Here is a 27,400-nt window from a genome sequence, read left to right on the forward strand (position 1 = left end):
CTGTGGATATACAACTTATATTTCTTATGTTTGTAATCGTCTATTTTCACATGGTTTGGGTATGTTTGGTTGTCTTAAGCTGTTGGTGATATTTCATTTTTCCTTGAAATGTTGAATGTTTAATGCAGTTAATATGTATTTACAGCCATTGAATGGTACTAATCAAGAAAGTTCTCGATATAGTGTATATAGACAATATAAAAGCCTACTAGAACCAGAAAAGTACCTCTCTCTATTAACAAGTCAAAAACAACGAAATATAATGATAAGACTTAGGTGTGGAATTTTAAAATTAAAAGTTAACGAGGGAAGGTGGTTGGGAATTGAATTAAGTCAGCGATTATGTCAATTGTGTAAAAAAGGAATTGAAGAAGAGTATCATTTTATCCTTGTATGTAAACACTATAGAAATTGAAGACAGCGTTATCTACCATATATGTACCACCACAGTGTAAATATTCCCAAATTTAGACAGCTAATGAATTCAAAGTGTTGTGATGTATTAAATAATTTATGTCGATATGTTTGTCAAAGTTCAATCTTAAATGTTAGAAATCTGTAACATATATAAAACATCATTGTATATTGTACATTGTATGTAATTAATGCTCGATGTAAACGTACTATGTGTATATGGGCCAATGGCCTTCATTCAAATAAACAACTTGACTTGACATATTGCCTGTTTGTCCTAATCGTTGCATCAGTCAGATGACAGTTTTTCAGATGCAGCCGAAGGTTCTGGCAATGGCTGTGCTTAGCTCCTTGATGGACCATTCCCAAAGCTCTCACTTTTTGGATTTGCCTCAAACGTGGCATATTTGTTTGTTCTTTTTACTACTGTGTTGCTCACGTGTCGCGTAAGCTGTTTTATACCGTCAGTATGCACGTGCCTTTTGTCTTGCATCAGTCGTTTTGGCAACGTTTAGGTCTTCTGTGCAACAAAATTGATTGTCAGTGTTTGCGGGTCGGTCAGGTTCATTGAATAAGTGGGAGTTTTTCTTGACGGAACAAAGTAAGTGTGGTTCATGTAATCTAATCTTGTTTCTTGACAGAACTAAGTAAGTGTGGTTCATGTAATCCTGTTTCTTGACGGAACAAAGTAAGTGTGGTTCATGTAGTTGTTTCATGTAATCTTGTTTCGTGACGGAACAAAGTAAGTGTGGTTCATGTAATCTTGTTTCTTGACGGAACAAAGTAAGTGTGGTTCATGTAATCTTGTTTATTGACGGAACGAAGTAAGTGTGGTTCATGTAGTCTTGTTTCTTGACGGAACAAAGTAAGTGTGGTTCATGTAATCTTGTTTCTTGACGGAACAAAGTAAGTGCGGTTCATGTAATCTTGTTTATTGACGGAACAAAGTAAGTGTGGTTCATGTTCTTGTTTCTTGACGGAACAAAGTAAGTGTGGTTCATGTAATCCTGTTTCTTGACGGAACAAAGTAAGTGTGGTTCATGTAATCTTGTTTCTTGACGGAACAAAGTAAGTGTGGTTCATGTAATCTTGTTTCTTGACGGAACAAAGTAAGTGTGGTTCATGTAATCTTGTTTCTTGACAGAACAAAGTAAGTGTGGTTCGTGTAATCTTGTTTCTTGACGGAACAAAGTAAGTGTGGTCCATGTAATCTTGTTTCTGGATGGAACAAAGTAAGTGTGGTTCATGTAATCTTGTTTCTTGACGGAAGGTTGGGTTACAGTAGAGTGAGGAGACAGGTTGCACTGTTTCAACAAACCTGTCAGGACAGCATTATATAATTGTACTGCCCGCAGTTTATGTACACCTCTCGACCCCTAGAACATGTCTGGGAAGAGACAAACGACAGGACCGTAACTCTATCTGACATTGGGCCAACTCTTGTCTGATTGGAAGCAATATTTCCAAGGCTGTTTTAATCTGCTTTTGTCTTATATGCCCTGCCTCTGCCTCGCCTGTATCTACACAGATAGTGACTACACCCGATGTAGTCATTGGTAACTTATTCCAGAGGGAGTTATAGTCAGGTATGGATTTTGGGCTCAGTAAAAAGCATGACTCGTCAGTCTACTAATCTAAGTGCTAAGTTAACGTTATAACACTGGAGCGTCTTTCAACTGACCTGTCTGCTAACTAAGTAATAACAGTGGCCACTCTGTCTGTTTAACTAAGTACTGACAAAGTAAAAATACTGACTCGACGTAATATTAATCTGAGAGTTCAAAAAGAGATAACCGTTACTCGCCGCTGCACGAATATCGTAGCGCTACGAATGCTTTGTGGATAGGGACCCAGAACAGAATTGATATCCAACCTTTTCAATGATGTCACTAATGGGACCAGGTTGTCAGGTTGATGCATGTCGTATCCCTATTGCGTATATCGATGCTCATGATGTCAAACACTGGACTGTCTGTATTATTTACAGGCCGTCGTCATTTGCCTCGAATAATCCTGAGAGGGGCTTTGAATAAACAAACAAACTCTAGTGATAATACCAGGATATCCGGGGAAGACCTACGAAACTGAGTGAGTGAGGTGGTTTTCAACAGCACGCCAGTAATATTACTACATGTAAACTCGAAATGAGATGATATCCCAAAGTAATGCAGACATTTCAGACCATAACACCAAGGAATACATTCCAGTACAGCTAATTCCGGTGAACCCGTGAAGATCCGGGTTAGAATTGATCTTCAGTAACCCATCTTTGTCTTAAGAGGCGACTAACGGGATCGAGTGGTCAGGCTCCTTACTCGCCACTGCACTTATTTACGAACAAACCGGTCAACTAATCTAAGTGATGACAAAGTCATAATGGTGATTCCCAGCTCAATAGTTTCAGTTTGTTATAGACCCGTGAACATCCGGGTTAGAATTGGTCTTCAGTAACACATTGATTGTCGTAAGGGGCGACGGGTGGTCAGACTCGCTGACGTCATCGTATCCCAATTACAGCGATCGATGCTCATGTTGTTGATCACTGGATTGTCTTTTCTAGACTCGATTATTTACAGACCGCCGCCATATAGCTGGAATATTGCTGAGTTAAACAACAACCAGTTTGTTACAAAGGAAAATTATTGTGGTCAACCCGAAAAAATTAACCATACCCTTTCCCTCATGTCTAGTCTTGACGGCTGCGAACTTCTACATCTGATCAGAACATTGTGGGTGGGAATGAGACCAAGTCTACAACAGCCAAGGTATGTTTCACAATTAAGCAAAGGAAAGTCATAGCTCTCGTTTCTACGTTTGCGTTAGGTACAATAATGTTTTCAGGACACAAGAAGAGTATTTATCCTGCATGATCAAATGAAATTAAGGCAATTTATCACCAGTGTTTGTTCAAAAGCAGAAAACGCGATTCGTCCCAGAAACGTGTGGCAGTAGACTTTCCCCAAAATTGGTTCAAGGTTTCTCAGAGCAGTATTGGTGTTCATGAGTTTCAGCAGTAAATGTGTAAAACCTGCATCACTTCAGACTAACAAGCTGGAAACCGAGACTAAACTCTCTCGCTGATTCATGCATCCAAATTCAGTTTTGTTTCACATTTATATTCAGAACACTATTCACGGCTCGTATTATCGGTCGCACTCGTGGCAATAAAGAAGTTGACTATCCATAGAACTTCATCTTTGTTTTCCTTCATCTTCACAACTTCTAAAATGCCTCTCAAAGAACTTATCGTATTATCGGTATTAGTATCAACTGTTACGCGCGCATAGTAATGATCGGAATTAACAGATGGCAAGAGATACCTATATAATATTACATGGAGTATAACTCCATGAAAATGCGCTGATAGTTTTATCACATGCTTTTCTCTCCCCTCGTAAGTGTCGTCTGCTCAGCATTGAAACCCACGTGACCGCAACGACCTCATGACGTCAACAATTAGCTTCACACCTCGGTTTAAGTAGTAAAATTTCAATTGTTGTGTTCACCATGAGGTTTATGGCGTTGTCGCCCATCACAAGGCGCCTGTGGGATTTTGAACGGTTATTTAATAGCCTCTGTGATAGGGCTTGCCACAGGAAGATCGCTTTCATTCAATGGCCGACACAAGCAGACGGCTGATTTATGGCGAAGCGCAGAGGGTCGACACTCTGGTTCAGCCCACTTTGGGAGGTGTGGCGTGCCACGGAAATACACCCGCTCGTCTGTGCGACGTGTGTGACGACAAGGAAGATCTATTGCTTTATATACCCTATACCCCTTATACCGGGATTGCACATGGATGGCCGAGGCGCCTTGTACATGCACCATCGCCATGGAATATATTAACCTTATTATATTAAAGTTCCTCTTTCTCATGACCCAGCGCCCAAAAAATTGCCCGCCCCATAATCTTTTAATGTTGTTTTTTTATCTTTAGTTCTTTTCTTTATTTAGATTCAAAATATACGTTTAAAGTTAGATGTGCACATGACAAAGACTACTTGAATGGACAACACCTTCTTTATGATACATGCACTACATCGCTGGGATACCTATTAAAGGGCAAGAAGTAAACCTGGTGCATTGTGAAGGGTTTATTATAAAGTTGTAGTCCTTGTTTATTGTTATTCATTATGTGCGTCGTTGGTTAATCCGTGTTAGAATGGGTTCGCAGTCCCCAAGAACCTACCCTTGTTGTGAGAAGCGAATTGATGGATTGGGTGGTCACGCTCGGTGCTTTGGTTGATAGTGTTCGCAATAATAATCACCAGATTATAGAAGGAACAATTATGAGAATTATGTTGATTATGATTATAAGAAAGATAGAGATTTGCCACATCTTCCCGAGCGGCTGTGAAAAAAACAGATTCCACCCTTGCCGAACTAGCCTGGATCGTGACGCCGTTAGTGGATATTATGAGTTTTATATCATGTCAATCATTCAAATCCAACCTTTCTCAGTAAAATGGAGATTTTCGAGTTTGTTTGGGGTTGAGTCCCATCCGGAAAGCTAAGCCACCTCATAACCGGCACACAAAGTCAGCGATCCAAATAATGGATTATTCTGAGCAAACGTAATCACATATATAACGTTTCTTTACACATGACCACCTTTTAGATGGGCATTGAGTATTCATAGTTTTCTTCCAATGCTACGGCCCGGAATTTTTCTCCAACATTCTCCTACCGATATCATCATACTGTAATAAGACAATAAACCCAATTACTATTTACCTACTGTGTCCACATCCCACTGAGCAATTACCCAATAAAACCACATACCTCCGTTCCATACCGAACATAAGCATGACCAAATAGCCCAAAGAGCGGTCAACATCCGGGCATTCGAGGGTCTTCCAATCTTGCACAACCTTTATGATTGTAATGCGATCCTAATGGTCACGATCGGCGGGTATTCCAATACGAAATTAATGATAAGTAATTGAGGTGATAAAAGACAGATGGCAAAACTCTCGCAGAGCAAGAAGATCGGGTTTCGAGCCTACCCGGGTGAAAATGGGAAAGGGGCGTTCTCGGGTGGTGTGATCGGAATGCACCTCAGTTGCTCTTGGGTCTTGGTACCCTTTACAATAGGGGGATGTCAGCGGTTAGGTCATTCACAGAGGGCGGGTGTATAAACTTGATTAAGTGGATAAACTAGGTAAATACCACGTTCAAAGCATTAAGGTGAGAAATAAGTCATTTTCAACAGATTCCATGGCCTCTGGCGTTCGTGTCACTCTCTCAATGTGTGACATGGTACTGGTTTATGACATGTAATTTGTTTTATTGTTTCATATATACACACATGAGAAAGTTTCACTTCTCACTGAGATCATTTCAAAGTAACAGATTTCATTGCAGTGTGATTTATTAACAGAGGGTTTTATATTTAATACTTCCCATCAAAAGTTTAGACTCACTTTTATATATACTTCCCATCAATAAGTTTCAGACTTTTTAAAGACACGCACTAGGGGTGACAACCATGTATGAGTTATGTATATATATATGGTTACATGGAAGATTGATTTCTCCACTAACCTGGGGGGAAGCAACTGCAAACTTTATGCAGATGAATTGCACGAGGATCATACATCAAATTTCTGAAAAGCATGTGCAAATATCGTGCATGTAAACAGCTGCGTTTTGGTGTAAAGTTTTGTTAACAATTCGCCAATTTTCATTGATTTTTATCATTTATTGAACTCAGGACAACAATCTTTTCAGCGTTACAAATTTGTTTTACAATACATCAGTTCATGTGTAAACAGTACCTTTAAACAGTATGGAATATTTTGCAAAAGGTAGTTTAGAAATGTTCTCTGAAGTAAGTGGCTATATTTACACTAGTGAGTCTAAACGTTTGGTGGGAAGTATATAATATGAAGACAAATGTAGACCTACATGCATGAGATGATCTGCCAAAGGCAGCGGCGACTATCAACTGGACAGACATCTGGTCTCTCAAATGAACATATGTTACAGACAAAAACAGTTCCTAAATTTTATTCATCAAACATAAAATATACATACTTCCTACATCGTCGCTCATACAACATGGATCTTGACGGGTATCTGATTGGATGCAACGGCGCCTTGAGCATGTACTAGTTGCGTGGATATGTGCGCTATATAAATACCCTATATCAATAACAACATAACGACAATTACACTGATGAAAGTACATTACAGCTGGGAGCACATCGCGACAGCACGACACACCCATATTGGTCTTCAGCCTCTTTCTCTTATATCTATCGGGCGGTGGAGTAGCCTAGTGGTTAAAGCCTTCGCCGTTCGAAGACCCGGGTTCGATTCCCTACATGGGTACAGTGTGTGAAACCCATTTCTGGTGTCCTCCGCCGTAATATTGCTTGAGTATTGCTAAACCAAAACACACTCACTCACACATATGTCTATGAACATTATGGCAGTATTAACCTTCACTATTATATTAAGCCCAAAATCTATTAAAACGATTGGAAATAGTTTAGTATTATAATACAACAGTTAGGTATCATCCAATCAGATACCCGTCAAGATCCAGGTTAGAATCTGTCTTCAGCAACCCATGCTTGCCGTATGGGGCGACAGACGGGATTGGGTGGTCAGGCTCGCTGACTTGATTGACACATGTCATCGGTTCCCAATTGCGTAGATCGATGCTGTTGATCACTGGATTGTCTGGTCGAGACTCGATTATTTACAGACTGCCGCCATATTACTGGAATATTGCTGAGTGCTGTGTAAAACAACAAACAATAAAGAAAGGTCACATTTCCTGACCGTTTCATGAACTCAAATTATAAATTTCCATATAATCAAATATCCCTTTGAGGAACATCAGTGCAATAAAATGAAATAGCGGGGGATATTATACTCCAATCATTACACATTTGTACTGAACAACTTATACTCTGTACTTCATGTATGTGCAACATGTTAGCAAAAAGTACCTACGTGGATGATCAGTTACATGACTTCATCTAACTCTCCGAACCCGCCGACCGCTACTAAAGGCAAGGGTTCTGTGATTCGATTCTTATTCGCAAATCCACGACGTCTCCGAAATAGAAATAGAATTGATACCTATACATATTAAACAAACATACCTCTGTTCGCCGTCAGTCATATGGTATAATTACTGACGCTCGTACTTTAAGAAGTATTCTTTATATACTCATGCCAATAATGGTTGTATACCCCCTCCACACCCCAACCCCCCCAACACCCCACACCCCCTCTCCAATAAACAAAATTGAAGGGGGTGACAACCATTATTGGCATGAATATGTCTGACAAAAAGACAGAAATCTGTGTACAACACACATGAAAAAATGCCAAAACAGTTGGTTCACACATACACACACATAAGCAAGTTACATGATTATGTACATAATCATCTTGACGAGTTATTTCTACTAAAGTCAGAATCCATTGTCTCATTCCATATCATGGGAATAATTACCATCAACGAATCAACATCAAAATCAGTATTTGACATAAAAGCATCAAAGCTATTTCGATAATCATATTTCTGGTGTCCCTCGGCATGCTAGCGCTGGAATATTGCTGAAGAACTTCACTCAATTTCTCATTCTACAATCAAAAGAAGCTTTAGCTAACTGAAGATACCTGACAGACACCAGACTCTGTCATAAGCTTCTGTGTCACTATCAAGCAGAGTAAGGGTATCTTGTACCTTTGGTGAAACCCGTTACAAGCATATGTAAAGGTAAGCCACAATTCACCTGAAAAATAATGAAGGTATAAAAATACAAATCTAAACAAACAAAACATTATGCACATCTATATATTCAAATATTCACTCTGTGATGTGAATGGGCAAGGTTTCTTACTGACATTGAGGATTGAAAATTATTAAATGTCTTCATCTATAAATAACTATAAACATATTATACGTTCAGTACAACCAGAAATTATTGAGAATTTAAAGATTGTAATTTTTTCTATTTTGTTCACTCATTACTCACGTATTAAATGTGAATATTAGAAGAACATAACTCCAGATTCAAAGACAGGTGAACAGTTAGTATTTTGTCAAGTCACCATGGGCAGCAATGCAGGCTTCAATGCGGCGGGGCATACTACTGATCAAAGAAGTTAGAAAGTCGTGGTCCATGCTGTCCCAATATCGGACCACCTCTTCTTTCATTTCAGCAATATTTGTCAGATTTTTCTTATTGACACTTTCCTTCATAAGTCCCCAAACATTTTCTATTGGATTTAGGTCAGGGCTATAGCTTGGCCAATCTAATAATGTCATATTTTGGGTCCGACACCAGGCCTGTGAATGCTTTGAACGATGTTTTGGGTCGTTGTCCTGCTGGAAAATCGAAAACTTTCCATAGAACACGTGAGCAGGTGGAAGTAAATGTCCCTCGAGAATATCTGTGTACCGCTCACTGTTCATATTCCCTTCAAATACACAGAGGGGCGTTGCCCCTAACACACAGATATGCCACCCCACACGTTAAATTTCGGACTGTACTTTGGGCGCTGATACAAAGGTTTTTCAGTTTGTTTGGTCCAGAATTTCAGTGTATTAGGAAACAGCCACACAGAACTTTCATCTGAGAAAATCACATTGTCCCAGTTAAAATTTCTATGCTGTAAGCACCGGTTCAACCTTCGCTCCTTTTGTTCAGGTTTCATGATCGGTGATGGAATTCCTCGACTTTTCTGCCAACCCATTGCATGCAGCTCAGTTCTAATTGTCTCCTTACAGACAGCCACAGTTCCTCTCAATCATATCCAGCCTTAAGTTTTTTAAACTCCTTCGTTTGTTTTTAGAAGCAAGAATACCAAGCCGCCTCCTGTCACCGACAGTCAATTTTCTGGGCCTACCTGCGCCTCCCTGGTGCTCAATGCCATATCCATTTGCTATATTTTTAAAAACACGATAAACAGTGGACAAAGGGGTGCCTGTTCTACTTGAAATCACTTTAGCTGATCTGATGCCCTTGTTATAATACTCTAAAATTAACTTCCTCTTCTCTAAATCATCCATACTGAGGATCACTGAAAATGTCGTCTGCTAGCAAGTAAACAAAGGGGGAAGACTCTTCACAAACTAATGGAAAACTGGGTTGTCTCTCTTGAAAGGAACCAATCACTTGATAGCTGGTCAAGGTTATTTTATAATAGAAATTCAATTAAACATAATATATTATTCATAAAATTCTTAATAATTTCTGGCCATACTATATATCTCTTCTCGAAAAAAAATTCACGGATGCTGTAAGGATGGAATAAATACTCAACAACACAAATAATGTTGTTTTTGTATATTAAGCCATTCCATTTTCAGGATGAGGAGGAAGATGAGGAGAAAACTTCCAAGGGCGGATGATATTCATATTTCACTCATTTCCATTCACTGGATCTCAATCCTAAGTGCAAATTACAACAGATGAAATATCATAAAATGATAAAATCCATCACGATTCCCAACAAAGGTCCTGTTGATTTAAGTACATTACATTGTCTGGATTGAGACACGCTTAGGATGTGTATCAGAAAATGGTTTATGCCTCTTCACTACCAACTGTGCACAGCGGGTAAAATACCTCCGCGATCAAACATAATCCCCTCGTAAAGATGTCATGGAACACCTAGACTGAATTGGCGGGTCATTTTCGGAATTACTCATTCCGTTTTTGATATATTACCGGAGTAGTTTTCCTAAATATTTCTGACAGGAAGTGAGGTTCATATGTCTCACGCTGAAAACACTGATTTCAGGATATCAATTTCAAAATTTCGAGATCATGATTTTTAAAAATAACATAATCTCTATACCATAATGGTTCTGCCGTTCATGATCATCATTATATTACCGGGACGATTTTTGATGTAAATGCGTGTTTTCATTTTATTATTACAATAACGGTTCTGGTTCAGTTAACTAGACCCTGATACAATGAAACCCCGTAATACCGCACCCCGTTAATCCGGTAAATATAAACGCCAGCGCCAGGGAATAATCAATTATCCGATGAATCAGATACATCTGTACCATTGGTCATAAATCAGGTGACAAGAATGGAATGGGGAAAAAACACTTGAATCAAATGAAGACACCAGGTGCTCGCTTTGTGTGTAACGTTCCGGGCTGTATCCTAAATTACAATCCTCTGTAACCATGAATCGCTTGTCCGGAAAACGTGTTAAACCGGATAATTTCAGTGGGAAGCTTCGGTCCAGATTAATCAGGTTTACTTTATTTGCCCTTTTGAGTTACAGTTTAGTATGATAACTTACACCCTCCGTATCTAATAACACATAATCGTGTCTATGAACTAAATTTGCATATATAAACTTTTTTCATGCCTACTTTATTTATGGGGGCGGTGGGGTAGCCTAATGGTTAAAGCGTTGGCTCGTCACGCCGAAGATTCGGGTTCGATTTCCCACATGGGCACAATGTGTGAAGCCCATTTCTGGTGTACCCCGCTGTGATATTGCTGGAATATTGCTAAAAGCGGCGTAAATCCATACTCACTTACTCACTCACTCACTCACTTTATTTATGTGTGTGTGTGTGTTGTGTTTGTGTGTGTGTGTGTATGCAAATAAACATGTTTGCAACTTCATGTGCATATATCTATATATCTTTATCTATATCTATCTATCTATCTATCTATCTATCTATCTATCTATCTATATATATATGCAAATATAGTAGCATTAATAAAATACATTATATATATGAGTAATACACAAACACACACACACACACACACACACACGTACACACACACACACACACATAAAACCTTACGGGCGAAAGACACGTCACCTCGCTTTTTTAACATGTCACAAAACAACAAACTCAGATTTTGGAAATTTAACTATCATATTTGGAAAATTAATGGATTTACAACATTCTGAATTATGAAAGTGTGAACTACAGATATGAATAATCACTTAGTGTACGATAAAAGATAAAACAATGTTGGTGACATTTCCTTCGCCAGTGAGTTTATATATTTGCTAAGTTCTCATTTTGAATACAGCAAACTATGCCAAAGGGCCCACTACTTTTAGTATATATGCAAATAAATATGTTTTTAACCAAACAAAAAATGACCACACTAAACCAGACACCACAGACATCATGTGGGTGTTTTTTAAATTTGCCAACAAGATGTCTTCATTTTAAATAACACTATCAACACAATTTCAGTTTCCATATGTATCCGATGGTTTGTCAAATTTCAGGAATCACTAACAGTTTCATAATCCCATACAAACACCATTTCCCCAGTTGTTCACTGATAAGACTGTGCTACAAGACGCTGTGTCATGGTGTAGATTCTCACTTCTTGTGGCCGTAAAACCTCGTTACACAGCTACCTACCCACTGGCCATGTAACTAATGGGAGCTTTTCTATTCCTCAAAATCACAAATGTGGAAATATAGGCCAAAATATTATTTCCGACATCAGTATGGATGCCCCATAGTTGGCAAAGTATTTACGCGTGCATGATCTTGTCATTGTAAGAATATACAAACCGAAAACAGAATTGAAATAAGCCCATGTGCCGGCCAGCAGTTACTCACTCTTGAATGTAACTAAATCATAAGAAAATTATATCATCTCAACAGCCTTAAACTCAGGATGTAAGAGCATTAAGTGGAGGCTTCTATCATCTTGTACCCAAGGCCATTATCAGGATCCGCTGATCCCAGGTTTGAGTCATTTATTTGTCGTGATTAGTAACCTTGCTCGATAGTATTTAATGTCTGCGGCCCGGAGTACCTTCAGCTGCCCCACATTCAATGTACATGCCACGATATAATTAAATACAGTTCAAAGCGGTATTATACCCATTTCACTCACTCACTTCAACAATGAAGCAATTGTCGCCGTGCTCCACACAAAGCTACATGGCTATGTGACTAGATACAGCCACGGTGGGGTAAAACACCATTCACGCAGATGACAAACTGTCACAAGAGCGTTGGGATGGGTCTGTGATTAACCGTCTATATCGAAAACGGGCTTCATTCATCTTATGGTTACAACGAGTTACCGCGTTTGAGCGAATTATTCTGAAATTTTGCTACTCAAACTCAAGAACTGTCATAGTAGTATACCGTGGTAAATAACATACGTGTAATGTCAGTATTGATTATTGTGTTATTATTCTTAAACCTCATTAAAAATGTAATCATTTTTTCATGGCGCATAACGTCTGACGAATGATATACAGGTATTCCATCAAAGCTGATATAAAAAGCATATACAAGAGCCCTTTATTGCTTTCCTCAATTTGTTCCCATCTTAAACAAACCGTCTTCATATCGCATGTTATCGTCAATTGTTCTGCCCAACTGGGTTCCGTCTTTCAAAATGAATGCTTTCGTTACGGCCACCCCTGAACACGAAGACAAGTAGCGTTACCAGTCGGTAAAAGTAATCCGTCCTTCTTTTCGTTTATCGCCTGTTTGACGCTGTTCATGCCATAAAACTTCACATTTCTGTCAACACAAGCAGTAGAAATATTTAAACTGCCATGTGGCGCATCAAGCTTACCGTTTTATTATAAGGTAACGCGACTAGTGACTGGTAAGAAGTTGAAACGAGCGACCCCTGAGGGAGAAATCATTGAAGCGAGACGCCATTGGCTATTGAGGGAGATCTTCTTACTGAGAGGCGAGAAAAGAGCTGTCTCTCTATCTTTGTCGTTGCCCTTGGGTGACTTCACCACGAAGACAGAATGTTGAATATCTTTCAAGGAAATCAGACATGCATTATTATAACTTAATCCTCTGATAGCAAGACACTTGAGTGTGCCTAATAGCGTTCTGTTGTTACTTGCCCATGCAAAATAACTTGTTTATTACTGTTAAGAAAATGTTAATAAAATTTCAAGGTGTCAGGAGCCTTACCACTCACAAAGAATGGAATGGATTTTCTAACATAATGAAAGATCATGTGTCATCTGTTTTTGGCTTGAGCTATATAATCGATATTTCAGTCAGTTTGCTAGTGTTTGTGAAAGTATTCACATAAAAGTCATTAACACAATATATAGATTAAGTAATTTGAACATTTGCCTTTTTGCGTCAAGATATATATTAGTCAAGAAAAGACAGACATTATACTTTATGAATTGCTTTTCCAACAATTAGAAGATCAACTTCATTATATTTAACTGAGATGTTAGTTTTTTTACTTGCATTAGAATAATGAAAATCATATGAGCACGTTTTGTGCAATGTTGTTATCACATTCATTCGTGATTCAGATGGTATTTGATTAAACTGATTTAAACTCAACATTTAATCATCAAGACAACTTAAACCAGAATCATTAGGTGCCAAAGGTGTATTTTTTTCATATCAACTTCTTTATTTGTTATACACGACGTTTTGGAGTTAATCTTCCTCTGTCTTCAGCTTTGTATCCTTTCAGTGTTACTATTTTACGCGTATTTGTACTCCAGCAACTCAAAAGAAATTGGGTTCTGCTGTTCAATGTGTATTTACGCAAACATATAGCTTATCTAAAATTCTTGTCAGTGCACATCACTGAACTACAGTAATGCATCGCATATTTGTCCTTAAATGCGTACGTGCTGGTCAGTTAAGGGAATCGCGCTACGTGTCATATTTGGTAATTCCCTCTTCCTGGCTACCTTACAATTCCAGGACAGACTGCACATGTTGCACCGCTTTTAGCAATATTCCAGCAATATCACTTCGGGGGACACCATAAATGGGTCTTCGGGGTGAATAGCGGACGCTTTAACCACTCGGCTACCCTGCAGCCCAACATGTTCTTAAGTACATGAGCATGTGCGAAATCCAGATGCAATACACTGAAGTTGGTGGCATGTTGCTCGAGATGAAAGTGACAGTTATGATTTTACAAGAGAATCGTCTCTCTTGTCCACAGACATAGATCAAGAAAAAAGTGTTTGTCAGTTGTTTCTGTCACTTCAAACTCCACCCTGTAGCTTATATTAGCCACAAATCATATGCTCGAAACAGAGGCCTGTTTTTGATTATATTGTTATTAGGGTGAGTAGATGTTAATCTAATCAGCAATAGCTCGGTTATGCATTGATGAGTTGTTGGGAGAGGACGTCAAATGACCATGACATAATCACCGATGTTAATCAAAACGTCAATGCAAAATAGTACCATTGTCTTGACGGTCTCAGAAACCAATTCCAGAGCGCCAGGAAGTCGGAGAGCACAGTCCATAACGGCAGGAGCCGCAGACAACATAATGGACTCTATTTCTCCGATTAGCCAAACTGCCCGTGATGCGCTAGAAGGATTATGGTCATTAAACCTATCCCACCGGGTACCCATTTACTGTTAGGTGAGCAACAACGATTTTTCTCATTTGCAGAAACTCCCAGGAGTCAAGCTGCCAGACACGGTCACTCATCCAAGCACTCTCCGTGACTGGTCAACGTTGCATAACTTCAACTGATTTGTGAGCTGAGCTCTCCACACAAGACCACATGCCACCACACTCGTATACAAACTCCTCAACGTTCTCAATCAAACAATGAAAACACTTATCAAACAAAATATATTTTCTTGTTGCTTTATTACTGTCAATACACAACTGTTTATTTACAATTCTAATAAATAACACATATGTACATCAAAATATAATACATGCATTACAAATGAATATCTCATCATGCAGAAGTATTTCTAGTCGTGTCTCAAGATGGTACTCTATGATCATGCTTCAATACTTTTAACATCAAACTCAATACATGCAAGAACTTCACAATCACATGATGTAAATTGTAAACTAATTCTATTTCATATCTTAACGTACTCCACTAAACTGGGCGTTAATAAATCTCAGCCGAATGTATGATTAATTTAAACACATGTTTGGTGTCATGGACAGGAACTTCATACTTGGTCATTGCAAGACGTGACGTTATTGAAGCATCTCAAAATGTTCCATGATCTTAAAACGTTAAATAAAAATGGTAATTTGACATTGTGACGGCCTATAGTTTTCAGTCCATAAGTATTTAGTACACTATTATGTCAACACTACGACAGACACAAGTTGGTGTTTGTCACTGTGTCACATTACAAAAAATTATTGTGTAGTGTTCTCAAATAGAAGCAATGCGTTGGACTAACAATATTCACGTATCTAGAACCCCCATGTATTTATTTCTGTAACTTGTCTACTGCTTTGCTACATTATAACTCATGGAATGAAATTTGAAATGAGACAATTAAACTGCTTGAGAACTATCCGGTGTTTTGTTCGGCATTGACAAGTTAACAATTTCGGAAATGCTCGTGACTTTGGATGATGAGGCAGCATGGGATATCTCAGGCTTCGGGTGCATCTTCGAAACATCTGACAAGTCCATAGGTTTTGCAAAAATGTTCATCGGGGGACACATGGTCGAGCATGCATCAATGTCCTCGTCATCAAGGTCAAGGTCATCGTCGTCACTGACGTCATCGACGATCTCGCATACGTCATCATCTTTTTCTTGACAATGCGTCCCAGTCGTGTCAGGTGCGTAGCTTGGGGAACAGGGGTCGATGAATTCGTCAGTTTTGTCTCCGTCGTCGCCCATTCGGAGACGGTCATGGATTCTTTTGTGTCGTTCCAAGTTGCTCTTGTGACTGGTAGCATAGTCGCAGTGGGGGCAGGTGTAGTCTTTCTGGCCACTGTGTACCGACAGATGGCGCTTTAGGAGCGCCTTCCGGCAAAACCGCCTTCCGCAATATGGGCAGGAGTAACCGTTGTGGTGAAAGATCATTATGTGTTCGCGAAGAGAAGCCTTGGTGGTGAAGTGAACACCGCAGCATTCAAGAACCTTGTCACAAGCTTGGTGCATTGTGGAGATGTGTCTCTTCAGGTTGTTACGTCGGTCCGTGACGTATCGACAATGAGGGCAAGGAAACAGCTTCCCTCTGAAGGTATTACAGACCAGCATTGCCAGTTCAAGATAGTTCCTGTTAATGAACGGAGACTTGAGTTTGGACATCTCTGTCGCGAAAGCTGCCTGGTTGACAGCTTGATAGTGGGTGAAACTGATATGCTTGAGGTCCCCGGCCTGTCCTGGGTAGAGTGACGGGTAGTGAAGGAGAGGGGAGGGGAGCGCTAGGGCACTAGAAGGTCCTGATATGGATGGGCCACAGAACGGCAGATTGTGGAAGGGTTGGAGAGCGCCGCCTCCGACAGCGCCCAGTGACACGTTGGTGAGACTTGGTCGTGTCTCCGACACGCTGGTGCTCGGTTGGGGAGCTCGTATCGCTGGCTGAGGGAAGCTCGCTTCCAGATCCGAGGGGTGACGAGCCGAACCTCTCTCGCACAATCCAGACGCACTGAAGCAGAAAACATAGAGAGATGAGCTTACCGTGAATAAAAGGCTGGATTGTCGGCAGGAGATGAGATTAACCTGAGTAAGGTCTCACTGTGCGGCCGTATCATATAGCCACGAAACAAGCACAAAGGGCGACAACTATTGCTTTCATTTGTGATAAGAGCGAAAGGTCAATTTTCCTACCGAGACAGTGACTTAAGTCTTCAGCCGAGACATATTTCTTTCCAATCAAACTTAATGTAGCGGAAGGAAAAAGCTTTAGACCTCATTAATCTATTAGCAAAGCTGTGTTGTTGTTGGGAAAATTAGGGATAATGCAGAAAAACAGACACAATTAGGGCGCTCGAACCTAACACTATCAGTTTACAGACTTCAACAAGAGCGATTTCGTTCCACGCACCTCCCGCCAAGCCCTCTTTTAGAACCACCCGTCCCTTCGAGGACAATAACCGTGGTATAATCCCAAACATGGGCTTCAGCTAGGAGAAGGATTACAGTATGAATCTACAAAGAATACCTTGTACATTCTGGGGATTTTTTTCCAACACTTAATCTGAAATTCTGCACGTATCTGTTTCGTTGTGACCAACACTGGCGATGAATTACGTTACGGTCTTGATAGAAATGAAATATTTAGCCAGTTTCTTGATCCCAGAACAAAATGGGATAAAGAGGACAATCTGTCATACGTCTAAAGAAGTCAGTACCTAATAAAAGTAGATTTACGCTAGGCTCGAGTCTGAAACCTAGATGTGAATCTGACACCATAGAAATATGAACTTATTACGAACAATGAACAATATATTTGGTTACACCACTAGTTTGTGTATTCTGGCAAGGTTTCTATAACGATGTGTGTATCTTCAGTGTTTAAATGTTCCTTAGATTATATATTTAAGCATTATACCCGTAGTACAAGCGATTGTTTTAGATATATTGATTAAACATTAAGGAGACATTTTCACTGATATGTTTATATTTACATGTAAAGTGGTGCACTTGTAACAATCAGAGTGTTATCACTTTGATTAATACTCGATTTGTTTTATATGCAAACGCTCGCATCATATGAGCTGTGAGTGTGATATTCAGTCTAATGCCAAAGACTTATTACGTTCTGAAGACCAAAATATCAGGTGTCGAAAATCAACAAGCAGTTTTTCATCTTGTTTCATGTTCCGTGGACAAATTAAATTCTAACTTAACCAAACAACACCGGCATTATTTACCTGCTTACAAAAATGCAAATTTAATCATCAAGTCCAAACCGCTTGTGACAACAACACTGTACGCTACGCCAATTTGCTCAGTGCTGTCATCATTCTCTCTGCTAATCATTAGGAAATCATCTCAAATATAATTTCCACTCCCCCGTGGTTCTTGTAATGGCGGTGATGTATTGCCGTCATGAGATCGTTTACGCGACGGAAAAATAACACGATTATCGGTCTTAAGTGTTGCCCTTTCGTTTAAGGGGCGTTTAATTGTTTCGTTTATGATAGACTGCTGCAAGGAGACCCTCTCTCGTCCTTCTTGTTTTGCTTCTCAACTGATTTTTTTAAAATAATTACTCAAATAAAATACATGACACAAATATGTTTTGGACAAACATTTTGTGGGGTGATAGCTTCATATTTACGAATTATTGGCTGGATTCCATGGAGCTGAGGAGAGCTCTCTTTACAGATTAATCGTTGCTGTGATAACAAAATCTGACACTCGTGAAACGAAATAGCAAGTTCATCAATAAATCTTCTGAATTGGATTACAGGCGGATATTGGCGCCAAAATTACCGAGTAAATTTCGCGTGATTCGCGTCAGACGTTATCGCTTGTGCTTTAGCAGCTGATTACCATAATTGAGCTAATTACAGACCGGACGCCGTACGCCAACAGAGGCGGCGAAGAGACAGTCCGATACTGTTCCAAATCAATACAACCCACAAGGTGTCACATGTACCTGAACGCATTTTGATGATGGCAGGAAATGTTTTCCATAACATCATGTGACTACGGTAAATTGCCCATGCGGTGCACGAGATTCACGGGACGTCATGGCGAGCACGTTCTGTGCACACACGCCCAGGGAAAAAAATACACGCGGATATTTTTACTCATATGTTCGCGCAGAATCGATGTCCCAGGAATATTTAAGCCGCCGCTTTGGTCCACTAAAGCACCTGCTAAATCTGGCACTGCTCGAAACTTATTAAGCGATCATTTGAATCAGTGTCGGCCCATTAAATAGTTTATAATTGAGATTTAATCCACAGCAAGATTACCTTGTCAACGCGTTGCTCAGTTGACGCAGACAATGAGTATATTATGGTGATGCTTGCATGAAAGGTTCACAGCTTTATTGATGAATGATACGTACCGTACACGATTAAGGAATTGTGTAAGGTTTAAGTATGCTTTTGTGTTTAAACTCTTTTGGTGATTAATGTCTTTCAAAGTTGCAAATGTTTGATCTAGAAAATACAGTTTGTCACTTTACAGGGGACATTTCAATGCGTTGTAAGATGTTGACTTGTCCTTGTCAACTGGTATTCTTTGCTTGAAGTTTAGTTAGGTGAAGCAAAATGTAGATGCAAAGTCAATACTACTGCTGTAACGTAGCTGGAGCTGCTATAGTAGTTCTGGCAACTATGGTAACGTCAATGTCAGCAGCAGTGATAAACGTATTGGCATTAATCAAAGATTTGATAAAAAATTATAGTCGTATTTCCTTTATAAATATTTGTATTAACGGATTAGTTTACCAGCAGACAGATAGAATAAACTGAACAGAGAACTGAACTAAGTGCTCAACGATTGGACAAGTTAGCAAGAAATTATGACTTGTTCTTCATTCCATTCAAATTATTGTTTTTCTCATTTTTGTGAGAACTATATATTTTTTTTAAATTAGTTAACTATATTTATCAATACTAGTCAACTGATGAAGCACCACACATTTACCTGTGTGTAAAAGTGTATAAAGTATATATTCCACGACGTATATCACAGTAGGATAGTTTCTGGTTGACAAAAGCATGTATTCTTACAATGGTGCATACTTTCGTTTCATATCTCTATCAGAAAGTCTAAAAATCTACAAAATCCATTTTACTGCCACTTTTGAAAAAACTCTTTCCTGTAGGTGGCAAACATGTAATTCATCTGATATCAGTACAGGCAGATAGTAGTTTCAAGTTTTATTTATTTCGAGTTTTCTATTGTTAGTTTTAAATCGCATTTAGTGTTCTTTCGGTAGCAGGTATGACGCCTTGTTTGAATCAATGTGCCTTGCACCTTATGACTGTTTCAATGAAAAGAATCATCGCACCTAATGGCAATTTCAATGACCCTAACAATCGAAATGGCCATTTCGAAATCAGTTAAAAAACAATCGTCGCACCTTATGTCAATTTCAATCAACGAAATCATCGCACTTCATGGCTATATCAGTGTAAGAAATCGTTGCACTTCATGGCTATTTCAGTGAAAGGAATCTTCGTACTTCGTTGCTATTTCAGTGAAAGGAATCATCGCCCCTTAAGATTATTTCAGTGAACGGTTGCAGTCTGTATTACACACGTTCAGCCCATCTAACACCCGGGCCACGCTTGGCCAACCAAGTGACGTAACAGTGGAGACAGTGGCACGTTGGAATGGACATTTTATCGTCATTTTATTGAAGTGGACTTTACGCAGACCACGGGGGTTATACTAACAATTCAGTTGGACAGTGCGTCAAACCGTTGAAAGGAACGGTCGGGCCTGGCGTTATCTCGTGCGGATGACATTACATATCATGCAACTGAATCGATTATCTTAATCAAATATATTTAGGAATTTCAGTTAATGAAATTACTCATATAAGAGCAAAATTCCACGTAAAGACCGTTTCTGACAGTGCTAAAAACGACACAAAACAATATGCAATCATTTATTGAAAACGTGAAGAAACCCTTTTCACTTATTTGTAGATATTTTTCAATTATTCAACTAAAACATTCAAATTCAACAATGGCCATTCTTGAAGCAGTCAAATATATGATATGATATGATATATTATATAGCAAGAAAGGCACATGACCCAAAGGCTCATTGGAACGTGGTATATATCATCGTCATAATTTCAGCATTTAAATTAAAAATCGAAATGTGTAACCAAATAATTCAAATAAACCAACAATGCGATGGCGTAAGTTCTTTTTATGACTAACAGCAGTGATATATTATTATGACCCATATTTACGTACCCTATTTGTGCGTTTTGTGTGTTTATTACATTGTATGCATCTTATTGCCACATTACATTACATTGATTTGAATTAAAGTTAACGAAGTCGCATTAAGGGAAAACTTTAACGTACAGCGATTGTAAGCTTCAGTATTTTTATAGAGGACAAAGCTAAACATTTGTTTCAAATAATTATGAAATCAAACCTCGAATTCTCCTGTGATATAGTGTGTGACAATAATGTATATATAGCTCTTTCTTATTGCATATGAATTAATTCATACTTAAATTCCATTACTGCTAGATTCCACATCTAAATATTTGATATCGTACACTGTAGTGTATGAACTCTCATTCAGCTTATAAATTAGGCACTGCTTTGTATGCTTTTAGGCATATCTGTATTCATTTTCATTGAAATACAATGCAGTTTGAGACACTTCTTTTCTGTTATACTATGCATATGAACCATTGTAAGAGGACATCTGCAGTAAGGTAATATGTAAGACTACAAAGGTGACGTGCATTTTATGCAACACAAAGGTTTCTTCAAAATGGAACCGATAGTACAGATCAGCACAGGCGCTTTCACTCTGTGTTAGCTGAGGCGTAAATACACGTTTATGTTTCTTCTAACAGAGGAAAACATCATTTGCGAGCATCCTTAGTTGGAAAATATAATTGAGAATATGTAAAATAGATTGACGTGAAATGTGTAACATTTTCGAATTTGAATGTAGCAAACAAAAACACTGTCTGATCTGAACTGGAAATTCATATGATATATATTTTTAAATCCTGCAACAAATTTCTTCTTGAATATTTCTGTTGGAAACCCCTACAAATAATGCAAATTTATTCCAAGGTGTTTAGAGTTAATAAAATGTTGCCAGTGAAATTTCTTGAGAGCTAATGAAATAGAAAATTGTATCTTAGGAAAGAAACTATCCGTTTTTCTGTAAACGGTTGATTTTCTGCATGGGTTGAAATTTCAGTAAACGAATATTAAATGACCCTCTTCCACGAAGCCTTTATTTTCTCCACTAAAACTCACCAGGGGGCGTTTTGAAGGACAGCCAAGCCACGTGGCCGAGCACTATCCAATCAAATTCGAATTAATAAGGTGCATTCGAGCCTGACGCTGGCCTTTTGGCTGCCTGGTAAAGGTGTTCTCGCGCATGGAAAACCAATTCTATTCTAATTTTGGGAGCGGTGTTTGGTATTTTGTTAATTCAGTGCAAGTGTCATTTCAATTTGGTTATTTTCACCCCGCTAACGCGTTAATGTTGACAGTTTTTATACGAAAACGGTGCAGGACAGAATATTTCGTGACTCCCATTTGCAAAAATGACAGGCATACGTCTTTCTAACAATAGTTCGTTTGTTCTGAATAAAATACTTTCTCGTTGTCCAGATAAGATTTTTGAACTTCCGATTAAGCGATTAAACCATGTCAGATTATGCGAGAGATAGCGAGTGAATAATATAAATCGCGACAGTTAAATGCTTTAACATTGTCCAAACCCAAAACATGAACAAATAGCTCACGTGTTGCGCTAAGTAGCGTACATAATTTCACAAAATGATTCCTCTTTATACCTGAGATTGAACAGATAATGGGAGTTTGCAGATTTGATAATTGCGCAGTAATAACGAATGTATGAAATAAAAAATCTTTAATGTTTCAATTTGTGGCGAGTATAATAGGACTGAGATATTGACATGTGTTCTCTCCGGCTTTTATTCTTGTGTATGTGTACGACCGATATATTGTTACTTTTTCATTTTTTAGACACTGTTAAATAACATTTACACATAAGACCAAATAGATTAAGAAATTTATTTTTTAACATTGTTAAATTGTTTGCATAAAAAGGTCCTTTTTTATTTATTTATCTTTTTCCTTAGAATTTTGAAAAACAATTCGCTTTTTATGTTACCCGCAAAAGCCTTCTAGATAACGATGCTTATCTTTTTATAACAAAAAAACACAACCATATATCTATTATTACCAAATTGCAGATCGAATCATTTTTTTATATACCGTGTAGCCTGTTTTATATGTTCATGAGCATACATCTCAATAACTTCGTAAACATTACAAAAGGTTCATAAGCATTAAGGAATAACATTTCAATTTAAATCTAAAAATTGAACAATGAAAATGTTGCGAAGAATGCTAACGAGAGTAACATCCAAAAAGCTTTTTCCACTGGACTTACACTGAAAAAATAAAGAATGAAAAAGATATATCAATAGATACCATTTCCAAATACTTGATTTCAAACTATTGCTCAGAAACAGATTAAAGCTGCTATAATTACCTTTTTTATGATTAGCTTTCATAGCTTCGTCATGCTACGTACATTTATACTGCTACACGTAACTGTTGATACGGAGCCATGTAAATGCTTAATCAAAATGTTAGAATAGCCACTTTGCAAATAATGGACATGAATGAACACCTTCTGGGTAACATAACCTATCTTAATGAGCAAATTCAATGTATGCTATAACATACCACCAGTGTACAATACAAAGGATATTCTGTTTCGAAATGGTTGATTCTGATCCTTGGAAGCCGTGGATATCATTTCTAAATAATAAATAGCTTCATATTCATGACATATTCTGCTTTGCGCTATACGTGTAAGGATGTGTACAAGTTAAAGTTATATTGTTTTACTTACACGTAGGACTGCTTGACTACTGCAATTATACTTTTGTGAAATAGGGGTTCTTCATAGTATGTTTCTTAATATATTTTCATACATACAGGTACAACTGTAGATTAATTACATTAGAATACTATAATGTTGTCAGCAGAATGTTAGGTAAGGTTATATACCAAATATCACTGTTATGTCTTGTCATAAAATGTCATTGTTTTCATATATGCAGGTAAATAGAATACGTGTACATAGTAATCATAAATACAGGTAATACCGATCACTAGATGTAATTGTCTGGACAGGTAGGATTGTACTTAATGGCATTGTTTTCATACATAAGGTAACATGTCTCATTTAAAGTCACTGCTTCATATGTACAGGTAAATAGAATATGTGTGCATATTTATAATGCAGTTCACCAGATGTAATTGTTTAGACATTTCTAGGTAGGATTTCTACTTAATGGCATTGTGTTCATACATACAGGTAACATGTCTCATGAAAGTCGTTGTTTCACACATACAGGTAATGCACAGGACAGGTGTATGCACAATGTCATTGTTTTCAGATCTCCTGGTGTGACTGTAGAGGAACTGTTATTTTTGTGCATGTAAACCCATAACGTCCACAGTAGGGAATAACACTTCTCCAATACCTGCGTAAACAGATTCCATATGACGACCTTGCTTCCGTTTCATATACATGTAGCGTCCGTGCAATATGCTGCAAACTGCGGAATATTTACCGTGGGAAAAGAAGACATCCTTGCGGTGCTCTAATCAAATGTTAACGTGGGAATGCTAAAAGGGATCAGAGCCCCAGAGCCGTAATTAATAATGATACAAATATATTCCACCATATTTTCCCAGACACGCACTTCAGTCTCTTCACATACTCTTCGTCGAGTGGTCTCTGCACAACAGTAAGATTTAATTATTCAACTTCTTGTCATTCAAATCGTGAAACTTCAGGATTTTCTCACCATCACGACTTAAGACCTACGGGGGATGTTGCTCCCAGAGGAAAAATTAATCAGTTTCGGAATTAACACGTTTCCTTAGAAAAGTGATGATTTATTTAAGACAGGCAATGCGCTAACGCAGAAAGCTTAATGTTAATTTGTTACATTTACTTTGGATGGTGATTAATTAAGGCTGATTATGATCAGAATTGCTAATGATTACAATAAGTCATTGTTGTGCCAGACAAACAGTGGCAGAACTTCCTTTAGTAACACCAGACATGCATATTAAGGAATACATGCAATATAATTCATAACGATAGTGATGGTTATAAGATGCCACATTGAAGCGGCACGTGTCCGTCGGCATGTCCATACAATTTGAAATAAAATATGTATAACATACTCGCTGTATTGTTTGTAATGCATACTATCTGCATGAGTCATACACACATTTTAAATATATAATTGCATTTTACTTACCTAATTATCACAGTTAACTGTAGGTGTTTTCGTTACCCTAAAGGTACCATTCAGGAATTATAGAATTCTTTAATGAGTCAATTTTTCAATTCATTTACCTGTAACTTTAAGTCAGTGTGTTTTTAAAATCATTTTGATTTGAAAATTTAGCTGAGAATGTATAGGTAAATTTTCATAGGTATATATCTTTATAAATAGATTGCTATCTATAAGAATTCAGTCAGGGATGTCTGATATAGTTTCATTCAACCACCAAACAAAGGGAATCGCATCTCTGACAAAGTGGAGCCAATATTAAATTTTAACTCGCCATACCTGCATCGTTCAATGAACTACATCAATTAGAACGTTATGTTTGAAGTACTCTGATATAGTCGGGTGAGCTTAGTACTCGACTTTCATATTCAAATGTGGGGTTCTTATTGCCTCATTACTTGACGCGCACGAAGAGTACTATAAACTTTATACTCATCTTCAATCAGTCGCCAGACTCCGATCAGAGTTATAAAATGCAACCCGTGAGTCTGGCTTATACTCGCATAACAACGGATTTAGTCTTGCATAAAAGTACACCTCAATGTGAACCCTCAGGATCTTGCATGACGATGACTCGTTTTGTTTACACATACATACAGACAAACAAACAAACAAACACACACACACACACACACACACACACACACACACACACAGAGCAACAAAAACAACACACGCACACATACATATAAATACATACACCTTTAGTATGCCCTTTGATATTAATTTAATCAATGAAATGTTTCAGTGTAAACATACCAATATGTTAAATGATATGTTTCATTTGATAAATGGAAATGAACGAGTCTCATCACCGGTTTTAGGTGATCCGTTGAATAATTTTTTACGTCTTTTGGCATTTTTCAACTAATTCAGTCTGTTGCTTTGGATAATCGAGAGTGTCTATTCTTCGGTGTTGACTTGAGTTTGATATGATCCTGATGTTTATTTTGATCTGCGATTTTTCTGTGTTCGACAAAATATGTGTCTGTGTATTTCATTCAAATTATATTTCATATATCCAGGTCTTTTTTTCAAAACTTCAACGCTCTATGTCGAAATGTGTCGTTATATATCGTTTTACTATAGACTATGCAAATGAAATATATTTTTATATATTCATATAACGACAGCCGATATAAATGTTTGCACCCTAAACAAAACTAAACTTCTGCAGTGGGATTGCCGTGGAAATAACCGATTACTGTTCAATTCTTATTAAGCCATGAAGAAATTTCCTTCTATACTCATGAAAATTAAGGCTAGCATTGCGACAAACATAACATGTAAATTGCATGTTTGCTTAACTACAAAATAAAGCATGTCGCATGTTAACAAATATATTACAAAATATGATATGCTAGAAAGATGAAAACTGATTTGCCAGTTTGTCAAGCTTTAAACAATTAAACTTCATGCATAACTTAAATTCTATTCCTTCAACAAAAGAAAATTTCATCGGAGTTGAACCAAAGTTTTTGTAGGCAATTAGTTTTAATGAAACAATCTTAAATCTCCTGAAGCCGAATATGAAGGTAAGGACTGATCCTGACCTTAAAAAGTAGCAGACTTTGGGAGAAGTCTGAATGACTTGTTTAGCACCGTGATACCTGCTGTTAATATTGCTGCATAAATATTCATATTTGGCGATAACCGACAAGAGCCATTAGAGACAGGTCTGAGTTTCGCTGCTCTATGGGGCTTTAGACATTTCATGTTTCGTTTTTGGCACGCTTGAGAAATTCATCCTGCTGTTTTTACATATGAAGAACGGTGTGTGGCCGTCAAAGGTAAATGAACCAGACTGTTGTACTAAGTTCTTATATCACATGCTTGAAAATGTTTGAATATGCTTGACTTTAAGAAGGTGATGTATTTGTGGAATCTAGAATAAATGGTATGTACCTATGAGATAAAGAAAACAAAACCCTTTCGACCATGATATTTGTTTTTATAACACAGTAAGAATTATCAGAAATACTAAACCTAACTAAGCATGAGTATAAAACTAAGAGGTAGTAAAAGTTAATAGTCTGAAAATATGATATGAAATAATTCAACTGCATACCTGATGTGTAGCGATGGGAACATGCTTCTTGAAGACGTGCCTATCATGGACAGGTGATCAATCCAATTAACTCTCAGGTAAGACTTCCTTTGAAGATTCCGATGATGCTTGCACAAGTGAGCCCAAGATGTAACTGCTGATTTTGTTCAGGACACATATAATTTTGACCATGCAGA

General features: G+C 38.0%; 1 protein-coding gene and 1 long non-coding RNA gene across 2 annotated transcripts; one reads left to right on the forward strand and one right to left on the reverse strand.

Moving 5' to 3' along the window:
• Positions 1-19,972, forward strand: LOC124260721. The gene is made up of 5 exons (XR_006894147.1): positions 1-117; positions 172-684; positions 2,202-2,209; positions 3,214-3,218; positions 19,962-19,972. It is a non-coding gene; the product is annotated as an uncharacterized LOC124260721 (long non-coding RNA).
• LOC124260720 (zinc finger protein SNAI2-like) lies at positions 14,995-27,400 on the reverse strand. Its single transcript, XM_046695008.1, has 2 exons — positions 27,225-27,400; positions 14,995-16,777 (listed from the first exon to the last, which is right to left on the reverse strand). Exons 1-2 carry the CDS (start codon positions 27,269-27,271, stop codon positions 15,670-15,672), a joined length of 1,155 nt encoding a protein of 384 aa, XP_046550964.1. The 5' UTR covers positions 27,272-27,400; the 3' UTR covers positions 14,995-15,669.

The sequence above is a fragment of the Haliotis rubra genome, unplaced genomic scaffold (assembly GCF_003918875.1).
Source record: "Haliotis rubra isolate DU_JTF1 unplaced genomic scaffold, ASM391887v1 Scf772, whole genome shotgun sequence".
Lineage (NCBI taxonomy): Eukaryota > Metazoa > Mollusca > Gastropoda > Lepetellida > Haliotidae > Haliotis > Haliotis rubra.

Bases quoted from the DNA above. Each gene is read 5' to 3' on its own strand.
- LOC124260720 (XM_046695008.1), bottom strand. From the start codon at position 27,271: ATGATAGGCACGTCTTCAAGAAGCATGTTCCCATCGCTACACATCAG. The intron at 16,778-27,224 runs GTATGCAGTTGA...TTTCTGCTTCAG, and splicing joins TTCCCATCGCTACACATCAG to TGCGTCTGGATTGTGCGAGA.